Below are 13,407 nucleotides of genomic sequence, written 5' to 3'. Positions count from 1 at the left end.
TAGTTTTAAAATTTCATTCTTTTATGCCCTTTTCTAAATAGGATTTCTCTTATTTCATTATACAACTTCTTTTTCTGTTTCAATCTTTCATTTTTAATTTCATCTGGTCTCACTCTTTTTTTCTGTATTCTTCATAGAGTGAAAACTTACAAGGTATCTGTTCTGGGATCTATTTTCTAGGCTTTCTGCCACTGTCTCATTGGGCATATCCCATGGATAAACCTTTTCCACTGTGCTTCACTCTAAAAATCGTGCTGATTATTGCAGGTATCAGAGAAGACAATGCCACTTGATAAATCATCTTCTTTTCCTCAACTCACCTCTTCTTCTCTCCCCCAATGTATTCATGTTTATTCTCTCTTGCTCTTGCTCTCGCCTCTACAAGGCAATTGAGGGTTGAGTGACTTGTGCCCAGTGTCACAAAACTGGTAAGTATTAAGTGTCTGAACCTGGATTTGAAATCAGGTCTTCCTGACTCCAGGGCCAGTATTCTATTCACTATATCATCTAATTGCCCTTATATGCTCTCTAACTGATGGTTTTCCCTCTACATTTTCCTGGAAATCTCCTTGCATGGATGCTTTTCCACTCTTCCAAGAACCAGTTGCCCCAAGGGCAAGCAGATTTGTCAGACACTATATACCCCAGGCCTCATCCAGTGTAAGGTCCTCATCCCAAACCTGTAGGAGCATTTATCAATACAACACTCTCCTATCTCCAAAATAAGACATTCCTTCCCTCCTCTTTTCAATCTTTCCCTTCCTCCTCAGTTACTCCTCTATAGGCTCTTCTCTTTCTGAGCCAGAGGTCACCTTCCCTTCATTACTAGTTCTTAAAAATTTTATTCCAGTACATCACACACACTCCTTTTTTTTTTTTTTTTTTTTTACCTTACTGTCTTTCCTTCCTTTCATGTAGTCTTCTATGTTGTAGTATAGAGCCACAAAAAAGCATTCATCTCTAGGGTAAGTATCACCAAATTCTGTCCATAGTGTCCTCTGTTTGCCTTTTCATTGTTCTATCAGAATTTCACATTAACCCAAGCTTCCTTATATATATTTAAATAGAATTCTTTTACTGATCTTTCTGTTGTCAGTTCTTTTGCTGTTGTCTTCAGTGTTCTTTTGCTGTTGTCTTCAGTTATCCACTCCTATTGTTTGTAATGTTTGAGTAACAATCTCTTCAGTTGTATTTTTCTTTAAATTTTTTTTATAATTACATGTAAAAACATTTTAAACATTTTTTTTCTTAAATTTTGAGTTCCAAATTCTCCAAATTGAGAAGGCAAGCAATTTGATAAAGATTAATATGCATGCAAAACATATTTCCACATTTGTTATGTTATGAAAGAAAGGTAAGACTATACCCCTTCCAAATGAAGTTTAAAAAAAAAAAAGTATGCATTGTTTAGATTCCATCAATTCTTTTTCTGGAAACGGATAGCAGTTTTTATAATAAGCTCTTCAGAATTGTATTGGATCATTTTTCTGCTGAAAATAAGTTATTCACAGTTAATCATTGTACAATATTGCTGTTACTATGTATATACTGTTCTCCTGGTTGTGCTAATTTCACTTTGTGTTAGTTCATGTAAATCTTTATTATTTCTTATAGTTCAATAGTATTCCACTGCAATCATATGCCACAACTTGTTCAGCCGCTTCTCAATTGATGGGTATGCCTTGAATTTCCAGTTCTTTGCCACCATTAAAAGAGCTGCTTTAATGATTTATGTTCTTTTCCTTTTGGATCTCTTTTGGATTCAGACTTCTTAGTGGTATTGCTGGATCAAAGAGTATGCATATTTAATAGCCCTTTGGATATAGTTCCAAATTGCTTTCTGGAATGGTTGGGGCAGTTTTTAACTCAACCAACAGTGCTTTAGTCTCTGATTTTTCTTACATCTTCTCAACACTTATGATCTTCCTTTTCAGTCATTAGTCAATCTGATCTTTGTAAGGTGGTACTTGATAATTGTTTTGATGTGCATTTCTCTAATCATTAGTGATTTACAAATTTTTTCATATGACTATAGATAATTTCTTAATCAGAAAACTGCCTGTTCATCCTTTTGACTATTTATCAGCTGGGGAATGACTTGTATTCTTATAAATTTGACTCAGTTCTCTATATATTTGAGAAATGAGGCCTTAATCATTTTATTTCCCCCCATATATTCTCTCCATTTCTCTGTCTCTTTCTCCACTATGTTCATCCTCAAAAATATTTTGCTCTTGACCATTGCCTCCTCCCATCCTCCCTCCCTCCTATCAGTGTCTCTCCTCCATGTCTTATTCTCTTTCTTTTCTACTTTCCTGTAAGACAAGATAGATTTCTATGATTGTTGTCCTTTATTCTTGAAAAGGATCAAAATGACATCACTCTGTCAGGGTCAAGTTACAGTGTGTCTGACTATGGCTAATCAAACCAACACAAGCTTGGAATGCTGTACCACAGATAGGGCACAAATAGTCCATGTGAACACTTGGGGAGGAGTCTTTAAATTTGTGTATATCATGTTTCTTTTGAGTTACTTCAACTTTGCTTTGTTTATAGAGCCAGCACCTTCTTCTTGGATCATTGAATGCCATTTTGGGTAGTCCTGTGCCAGTATCTCCCATGTTTCACAGTGAATTCCAAAATTCTTCTTACAGATTTTGAGAGTGACCTTGCATCACTTTTTCTGACCACTTCGTGAACAATTACTCTATTTGAGTTCTCCATGAAATAATCTTTTTGGCAAGCATATGTTAGACAATTGAACAATGTGGCCAGTCCAGCAGAGTTGTGCTCTTTGCAGAAGAGTTTGAATGCTTGGCAGTTTAGTTTGAGAAGGGACCTCAGTGTCTGATATCTTATCATGCCAAGTGATTTTCAGAATCTTCCTAATATCATTCAAATGGAAATGATTCAGTTTCTTGACATGGTGCTCATTTACTGCCTAGGTTTCACAAGCTTACAGCTGTGACTGTAGACCTTCAGATTGGTAGTCAGTGTAATACCTCTTCTTTCCCACACTTTCGTTCATTGTCTCCCATACTCTAAACTTGTTCTGACAATGCATGCATCAGTCTTATTTTCAATATGTACATCCCTGGAAAGAGATGTCAGAGTAAGTGAACTTCTCCACAGCATTTCAAAATTTCTCCATTTACTGTTACTGATGGTTCCACATTTGGATAGTATGATGCTGGCTGATGGAGCACCTGTGTTTTCTTTTTTCTTTTTCCCCACTTAATTGTATTAATTTTTTCAATTAAATGTAAAATATTTTAATTTCTAATACAGTAAATATAGAGAAAACTCACATAAATGGAAGTTGTTTGGGGATTCCCCCAATTTTATTAATTTCTCAGTGTGTAAAGAGATCCTGAGACCAAAAATTTTGAGAATAGATAGATCATATTCTGGCCCAGACACTTCATTTTAAGATGAGGAAACTGAGGATCAGAGAAATTAAATGGGAGAATTGATTTGCCCAAGGTAGAATAGCAAATTGGATCTTTTCCACAATGCCTCATTTTTTTTTTATTAATTTTTTTTTTATTTTTCAAAACACATGTGTGGACAATTCTTCAACATTAGCCCTTGCAAAACCCTGTGTTCCAATTCTCCCCTCTTCTCCCATGCCCTCCCCTAGATAGCAAGTAGTCCATGGTAGAAATATATGTTAAATCCAATATATGCTACATATTTATACAGTTATCATGCCACACAAGAAAAAAAGAGAAGCAAAATAAAATGCAGGCAAACAACAAAAACAGTGAAAATGCTATGTTGTGTACCACACTCAGTTCCCACAGCCATCTCTCTGGGTGTTTATGGATTTCTTCATCACTGAACAATTGGAACTGGTTTGAATCATCTCATTGTTAAAGAGAGGCATCTCTATCAGAAATGATGATCTTGTAGTCTTGTTGTTGCCATGTATAATGATCTCCTGGTTCTACTCATTTCACTCAGCATCAGTTCATGTAAGTCTCTCCAGGCCTCTCTGAAATCATCCTGTTGCTCATTTCTTACAGAACAATAATATTCTATAACATTCATATATCATAATTTATTCAGCCATTCCCCAACTAATAAGCATCTATTCACTTTCCAGTTTCTAGCCACTACAGAAAGGGCTGCCACAAACATTTTTGCACATGTGAGTCCCTTTCCTTCCTTTATGATCTCTTTGGGATATAGGCCCAGAAGAGATACTGCTGGATCAAAGGGTATGCACAGTTTGATAATTTTTTAAGCATAGTTCCAAACTGCTCTTCAGAATGGTTGAATCAGTTCATAACTTGATCAACAATACAATAGTGTCCCAGTTTTCCCTCATCCCCGTCAATATTTTTCCTGTCAGAGGTGTGTAGTGGTATCTCAGAGTTGTCTTAATTTGCATTTCCCTGATCAGTAGTGATTTAGAGCACCTTTTCATATGACTAGAAATAGTTTTAATTTCTTCATCTGAAAATTGGAGAATGGCTTGAATTCTTATAAATTTGAGTTAATTTTCTATATATTTTAGAAATGAAGCTTTTATAAGAACTTTTGAATATAAACATGTTTTCCCAACTTATTGCTTCCTTTCTAATCTTGTCTGCATTAGTTTTGTACAAAAACTTTTTAATTTACTATAATCAAAATTATCTATTTTGTGATCAATAATGATCTCTAATTCTTCTTTGGTCACAAATTCCTTCCTCTTCCACAAGTCTGAGAAGTGAACTATCCTGTGTTGTTCTTATTTATTTATAATCTCATTTTTTATGCCTGGATCATGAACTCATTTCAACCTTATCTTGGTATACAATGTTATGTGTGGATCCATGCCTAGTTTCTACCATACTATTCTAGTTTTCTCAGTAGTTTTGGTTAAATAATGAGTTCTTATTCCAAAAGCTGGTGTCTTTGGGTTTGTCAAACACTAGATTGCTATAATTATTGGCTATTTTGTCCTGTGAACCTAACCTATTCCACTGATCAACTATTTTATTTCTTAGCCAGTACCAAATGGGTTTGATGACTGCCGCCTTATAATATAGTTTTAGATCTGATACATCTAGGCCACCTTCATTTGCTTCCCCTCTCCCCATTAATTCCCTTGAAATTCTTGACCTTTTGTTCTTCCAGATGAATTTTGTTATTTTTTTCTAGATCAGTAAAATAGTTTCTTAGGAGTTTGATTGGTACAGCATTAAATAAATAGATTAGTTTATGTAATATTGTTCTCTTTATTATATTCACTTGATCTAACCAAGAGCACTTGATATTTTTCCAGTTGTTTAGATCTGATTTTATTTGTGTGGAAAGTGCTTTGTAATTTTGCTCATAAAGTTCCTGACTTCCCTTGGGAGCTAGATGCCCAAATATTTTATACTATTGACAGTTATTTTAAATGGAATTTCTCTTTGTATCTTTTGCTATTGGATTTTATTAGTGATGTATAAAATGCTGGTGATTTATGTGGATTTATTTTGTATCCTGCAACTTTGCTAAAGTTGTGAATTATTTCTAATATTTTTTTAGTTGATTCTTTACGGTTCTCTAAGTATATATCATATCATTTGCAAAGAATGATAATTTGGTTTCCTCATTACCTACTCTAATTCCTTTAATCTCTTTTTCTTCTCTTATTGCCAAAGCTAGCATTTCTAATATAATATTGAATAGTAATAGTGATAGTGGGCAACCTTGTTTCACCCTGATCTTATTGGGAATTCCATTATATCCCCATTACATATAATGCTTGCTGATGGTTTTAAATAGGTGCTACTACTATTTTAAGGAAAAGTCCATTTATTCCTATACTCTCTAGCATTTTTAATAGGAATGGATGTTGGATTTTATCAAATGCTTTTTCTGCATCTATTGAGATAATTTATTTACTAGTTTGGTTATTGATATAGTCAGTTATGCTAATAGTTTTCCTAATATTTAACCAGTCCTGCATTCCTGGTATAAATTATATATTCCTGGTATTCCTTGGTCATGGTGTATTATCCAGGGAATGACTTTCTATAATCTTTTTGTTAATATTTTATTTAAGATTTTTGCATCACTATTTATTAGGGAAATTGTTCTATAATTTTCTTTCTCTGTTTTCATCCTGCCTGATTTAGATAATCAAGACCATGTTTGTGTCATAAAAGGAATTTGGTAGGAGTCCTCTTTCCCTATTTTTTCAAATAGTTTATATAATAATGGAGTTAATTTTTCTTTAAATATTTGGTAGCACCTGTGTTTTCTTGATGTTAATTGCTAGGCCAAATTTAGCAGAAGCAGCATAGAGTCAATCCATACTTTGTTACATCTCAGTTTCAGAGGCTGCATTGAATACACAATAATCTGCAAAGAAAAAATCATTCACCAACATGCTCTCCACTTTAGCCTTGCCTTGTAGTCTTTATAAGTCTAGGAATTTACCATCACTGTGATATCTGACTTGATACTATGTTTATCCTCATTGAAGGCATTTAACAACATGGGTGAAAATATCATACTAAAAAGCATGAGAAAAAGCACATAGCTTTTTTTCCCCTCACTCTGCCCATCATTCAGAACTTGGGCAAGCATGCTGTCATGAAATTTATGCATTTCTCTGAGCAACTAAATTTTGACTCAAAGAGATGTACCAGATCTGGCTTGTTTTCTGATAAATCTATATTCAGCCCGAGAAGCAACAGTTAGATTGAATATAGAACACTTGGTTAACTTAATATTGGAAAAGGAATACCCCAAAGTTGCATATTGTCATCTTATTTACTTAAGTTATATATAGTAATGCCAGGCCAGATGAACTCAAAGCCAGAACTAGGGTTATTGGGGAAAATATCAATAATCCCAGATATAATATGAGATTATATAGTGGGATTCTTTCCACTCTGAGGGCAGAAAGTAAAGAAGAATTAAGAAACCCCCCTGAGGGTGAAAGAAGAGTGTGTATAAAAGCTGGCTTGAAGCTTAGTATCCCCAAACCCAAGATCTTAGCAACTTGTCCCACCAATTCCAGCAAACAGAGGAAGAAAAAATGGAAACACTTGTCAGATTTCATATACTTGGGCTCAAAGATCATTGCAGATAGCAGCTGGAGTTGTGAAAATTTAAAAAGGACTTGTTCCTTCAAAAAAAGCTATCGCAAATTTGGATAGCACATTAAAAAAACAGATATCATCTTGCTGACAAAGGTCCGATATAATCAAAATTATGGTGTTTCCAGTAGCAATGTATGGCCATGACAATTGAACTCTTAAGAAAAGCCAAATGCCGTACCATCAATGCTTTCAAATTTTGGTGCTAGAGAAGATTTTTGAGAGCCCTTTAGACAGTAAGAAGGTCAAATCCATTCATACTTAAATTAATTCAGGATATTCACTGAAGGGTAAAATATTGAAGTTGAAGCATAAATACTCTGGTCACTTAATGAAAAGATGGGGCTCATCAGAAAAGACCCTGATTTTAGGAAAAATTGAAAAGGGGATGGCAAAAGATGAGGCAGTATCATAGAAATGATGAACATGAACTTGACTAGACTTTAAGATATAATGGAGGATAAAAGGGGTCTTGAAGAGTCAAACATGACTGAATGACTGAAAACAACAAAAATGTTCATGCTTATTTCCTATACCTTATATTGTATCCTTATTCTGCGATACCATATTTATGGTCTTTCCAACTCTATTCAGCTAGTGTCACTCTGTGGATACCTTAAAATATTCTTTTTATTTCCAGTTCTGATTTTTTTTCTCTTCCTTAATCCTCTCTCACTCAAGTACTTTATATTGCTTCTTACCCTCATTTTCTTTTTTTTTATTTTTTTTTAAATTTTTATTTATTTATTTTTATTTAATAGCCTTTTATTTACAGGATATATGCACGGGTAACTTTACAGCCTTAACAATTGCCAAACCTCTTGTTCCAATTTTTCACCTCTTACCCCCCCACCCCCTCCCCTAGATGGCAGGATGACCATTAGATGTTAAATATATTAAAATATAAATTAGATACACAATAAAGTATACATGACCAAAACGTTATTTTGCTGTACAAAAAGAATCAGACTCTGAAATATTGTACAATTAGCTTGTGAAGGAAATCAAAAATGCAGGTGTGCATAAATATAGGGATTGGGAATTCAATGTAATGGTTTTTAGTCATCTCCCAGAGTTCTTTTTCTGGGCATAGCTAGTTCAGTTCATTAGTGCTCCATTAGAAATGATTTGGTTGATCTCGTTGCTGAGGATGGCCTGGTCCATCAGAACTGGTCATCATCTAGTATTGTTGTTGAAGTATATAATGATCTCCTGGTCCTGCTCATTTCACTCAGCATCAGTTCGTGTCTTACCCTCATTTTCTACTAGGGATTTTAGTGATGTCCTCTCTAATTGTCTTCACTGCTTCAGCTGCCAGGCTTCTTTTCCTCTGTTTTTCATTCTTCCATATATACTTCTGGGTCTACTTCTGCTGCCCTGCTGTGGCTAGGCCCTATTTCTCTCAGTTGGCTTCTTTGGATGTGTCATCTCCCATGCCCCCACTTTTGGGTACTTTTTGTCTCAGTAATTGAGGCTAGGAAACACAGTATAGGATTAGAATTGAGATTTGGCACTATGTGGAGCAGAAGAGAGAAATCTCATGCTCTCAGAATAAATAGGACTTATGATAGCCTTAAGAACTAAGTATTTGTCTGTAGGAAATACAAGTGAAAACCAGCTAGCATTTAATTTAATTTAATTGTAGTATTAAAGATCTGTTGAAATTATAACAGCTTAAAATAGAGAAGAGAATTATAACAATAAAATTTACAGTAATACTTTTATCACTTTTCCTATTTTCTATTTACAATTCTCCTTGTTTTTAGCAATAGTTTGTTGTGACTGTTGAGCCAAGTCATTTATCCGCTATGGGCCTCAGTTTTCTTCTATAAAATGAGAGTATCCAAAATTTGTGATCCTATGATTCTATGATCTTAGTTTTTGAAATCCTAGTGCTTGAGGATGGCCTTGGTAGAGTGTTAAGCTATATACAGAAAAGTAAAATAAATAGTCTGTTTTTTCATAGGCTTTTAATTTCATATAGGACACAGAATCTCTTATCCTGGCCCAATGATTTCTTTTCTTTCTAGAGCAATTATTAGAATACTTTAAGAAACTTCATATTTTGTCATCTTATTTTAATTATCTTTTTTTTAGCTATTATGTTTGGAAGAAAAAAATCTGGGACCAATCTTCTAGTTTTGAGATAATTAGGAAAAAAACTCTTAACAATGTATCTAGAGTTCTCATTCAGTGAAATTCTCCTAACAAACCAGCATTTTAACAAGGGACAAAGTGATTTCTACAAATTTATAGTGTAACAGGCTACCATTTCTTGATTCTCTATTATATGGCTGTTGGCAGCCCATATTGGCATTATGTTTAGAATTTGCTCTACTTATTTAGATATTCATATATTTAAAATTAAAAACTCATTGATATCTCTTTAAACTCTCAAGGGAAAGTACACTGCATTATGAGAATGTTAATATCAAGAAAGAAGATAAACTAAAAAGTTGTCCTTTTCTTCCACGTTATCATGAGGTATTAGTACTACAGGAAAGAAAAAAGGTAAGCTACAGGAAAGAAAAAAGGTAAGCTGGAAACAAGCTGTTTGCTAGCATATTAAAATAATTCATTATAAGTGTTTAGAGATTGTAGGCACAAAATAGATAAGTAAGATAAGAAAAAAAATTCTTTGATTTAAAAGAACAAAACCTAACCACATGTTCATTGGGAACTTTTTCATATTTAAATTACTTCTTTTGCCTTCTTCCATATTAGATTAGATTATTTAATTTAAAAAAGATAAGTTTTTTGTTCTTGTTTAGAGAAATATTAAGCTATGATTCAAATGCTATTTATAAATAGCATGTTCAACCTCAAAACAGATAAAGTTACCATTTTCTTAGGACCAGTGAAATTTACTAAATAGACTTATGCTAAAAAAAAAAAAAATACATACAGAAAAATCTCCAACCCAAAACGAAGCAGTTTTATTATACACAAATAGAATTTAATTTATATTTAATCTGCTGTTTTAAGTTCAGCTGAGTAAAAATATTGAAGTAAAAATTTCCTCCTTTTTGTTAGAGATAATTTTTGCTTTAGAAATTTTAATGTTAAACTTAAAAAAAAAACTATCTGGTTGATAATAGTAGTAAGAAGGATAAGAGGAAAAGACAGAATTGGAGGAATTGTAGTTTGTCCTTTTAAAGTAATTATCATACTATCTATCCTATTACATTGTCTACATTACTCTTAGGATGATTATAATATTGCTTTATAATTGATAGGCTTTTAATTTGAAGATCAATGAATTACAAGGAAGGAGGATTGTAATTGATAATTAGATATGATTTTATGCAAAGATACAGATCTACATGTAAATGTTAGTAATTTTCCTTCATATTCATTTAAGAACTGAAATGCAAAAATTAAAATTTCTTGTTGATCATTTCTGTATTAACCATCATCACATAGTTTGAACATTTGAAACTGAAATGTTTATTTTTTATGGTGTATGCAAAAGCATCAATTTATATTATGTTCTTAAGCCTTGTTAGTTCTTCCTCAGGACCATCATTCATGACATTCTAGTTCCAAAGCCTGATTTGACTGAATGATTCTGCAGGCATTCTCTTTCTTCCTTTTTCACTTGAAGAGTGAATCTTCTTCTTGATTCTTGAAGAAAATATGATAAACTATTTAAGATAGTGCTGTCCATAAACATGACCCTAATCAATTAGTTACTTTCTAGATATGGAAAATCTAGAAAAAAAGAATCAGGAGATAAATGATTAAATATTTTGGCATGTGTAGTGTAATTGGGATAATGTGGGGGAAATGTTCTGAAGATCCTGATTGCTTGCTGCGGGGGAGGGGGTTCTTTTTTGTAGCCAGAATTAGTAAGAAGTACAAGCTAAAGATCAAAGCGGGGTTTTCTCCCTCTTAACTTTTAATTTTGAAGGACACTTGATTTCATAGAATCATAGGGTATTAATAGTTTTTTTAATTAAAGCATTTTATTTACAGAACATATGTATGGGTAATTTTCCCAACATTGACCCTTGCAAAACCTTTTGTTCCAAAATTTCCCTTCCTTCTCCCTACCCCCTCTCCTAGCTGGCAGGTAGGTCCAATACATGTTAAATATGTTAAAATACATGTTAAATCCAATATATGTATAAATGTTTATACAGTTTTCTTGCTGCACAAGAAAAATAAGATCAAGAAAGAAGAAAAAGAAAAACTGAGAAAGAAAACAAAATGCAAGCAAATAACAACTAGAGAGAGTGAGAATGCTATGTTGTATTCCACACTCTGTTCTCATGGTTCTCTCTCTGGGTGTAGATGGCTGTCTTCATGACTGAACAAGTGGAACTAGTTTGAATCATTTCATTGCTGAAGAGAGCCAAGTCTATCAGACTTGACTGTCATATAGTCTTGTTGTTGCTGTATATAGTGATCTCCTGGTTTTGCTTATTTCACTTAACATTAGTTCATATAGGTCTCTCCAAACCTCTCTGAAATCATCCTGCTGGTTGTTTCTTACAGAACAATAATATTTCATAGCATTCATATACCATAATTCAGCCATTCTCCAAATGATGGGCATCCATTCAGTTTCCAGTTTCTTGCCATTACCAAAAGGGCTGCCACAAACATTTTACACATGTGGATCCCTTTCCCTCCTTTAAGCTCTCTTTAGGATATAAGCCCAGTAGAAACGCTGCTGGATCAAAGGGTATGTATAATTTGATAACTTTTTGAGCATAGTTCCAAATCGCTCTCTAGAATGGCTGGATGTATTCATAATTCCACCAGCAATGTATCAGTGTCCCAGTTTTCCCACATCCCCTCCAACATTGGTCATTATTGTTTCCTGACATTTTAGCCAATCTGACAGATGTGTATTCTCTGATCAATAGTGATTTGGAACACCTTTTCATGTAACTACAATTAGTTTCAGTTTCATCTAAAAATTGTCTGTTCATATCCTTTGACTATTTATCAATCGGAGAATGGCTTGAACTATTACAAATTTGAGTCAATTATCTTTATATTTTAGAAATGAGGCCTTTATTAGATCCTTTGGCTGTAAAAATGTTTTCCCAATTTATTGCTTCCCTTCTAATCTTGTCTACATTAGTTTTGTTTATATAAAACTTTTTAACTTAATATAATCAAAATTATCTATTTTGTGATCAATAATGATCTCTAATTCTCCTTTGATCACAAATTCCTTTCTCCTCCACAAATCTAAGAGGTAAATTATCCTATGTTCTTCTAATTTGTTTATAATCTCATTCTTTATGTGTAGATCATGAACTCATTTTGACCTGATCTTGGTATATAGTAGGTGTGGGTCTATGCCTACTTTCTGCCATACTAGTTTTAAAATTTCCCAGCAGTTTTTGTCAAATGGTGAATTCTTATCCCAAAAGCTGGGGTCTTTGGGTTTGTTGAATGTTAGATTGCTATAGTCATTGACTATTTTCTTCTGTGAACTTATTCAACTGATCATCTCTATTTCTTAGTCAGTACCAAATAGTTTTGATGACTGTTGCTTTATAAATATAGTTTTAGATCTGGTACATCTAGGCCACCTTCATTTGCTTTCTCTTTATTAATTCCCTTGAAATTCTTGACCTTTTGTTCTTCCTGATGAATTTTGTTGTTATTTTTTCTAAGTCAGTAAAATAGTTTCTTGTGAGTTTGATTGGTACAGCATTAAATAAATAGATTAGTTTATGTAGTATTGTCATCTTTATTGTATTCACTCGACCTATCTAATAGCACTTGATTTTTTTCCAGTTGTTTGGATCTGATTTTATTTGTGGGGAAAGTGTTTTGTAATTTAGTTCATATAGTTCCTGACTTTGCCTTGGCAGATAGATTCCCAATATTTTATCCTAACAACAGTTATTTTAAATGAAATTTGTCTTTGTATCTCTTGATGTTGGATTTTGTTAGTGATGTATAAAAATGCTGATGATTTATGTGGATTTATTTTTTATCCTGCAACTTTGCTAAAGTTGTAGATTGCTCGTAATAGTTTTTTAGTTGATTTTCTAAGGTTCTCTAAATATATCGTTATATCATCTGCACAGAGTGATAATTTGGTTTCCTCATTACCTACTGTTAATTCCTTTAATCTCTTTTTCTTCTCTTATTGCCAAAGCTAGCATTTCTAATACAATATTGAATAATAATGGTGATAGTGGGCAACCTTGTTTTACTCTTGATCTTTTTGGGAATGGTTCCAGTTTATCCCCATTACATATGATGTTTGCTCATGGTTTTAAATAGATGCTACTGACTGTTTTAAGGAAAAGTCCATTTCTTATACTGTCTAGTGTGTTTAATAGGAATGGGTATTGTA

General features: G+C 33.3%; 1 protein-coding gene across 1 annotated transcript in view; it reads left to right on the top strand.

The window, feature by feature from the left end:
- The window catches only part of STPG2 (sperm tail PG-rich repeat containing 2), a 554,539-nt gene that overhangs the window by 39,572 nt on the left and 501,560 nt on the right, over nt 1–13,407 (top strand). Inside the window, exon 6 of the mRNA XM_031941927.1 lies at nt 9,482–9,593. Within this exon, the coding sequence (XP_031797787.1) occupies nt 9,482–9,593 (112 nt within the window). The remainder of the gene's footprint in view (nt 1–9,481; nt 9,594–13,407) is intronic.

The sequence above is a fragment of the Sarcophilus harrisii genome, chromosome 6, assembly GCF_902635505.1.
Source record: "Sarcophilus harrisii chromosome 6, mSarHar1.11, whole genome shotgun sequence".
Lineage (NCBI taxonomy): Eukaryota > Metazoa > Chordata > Mammalia > Dasyuromorphia > Dasyuridae > Sarcophilus > Sarcophilus harrisii.
Note: the sequence above shows the minus strand (reverse complement) of the source record. Positions and strands in the feature narration are given on the sequence as shown.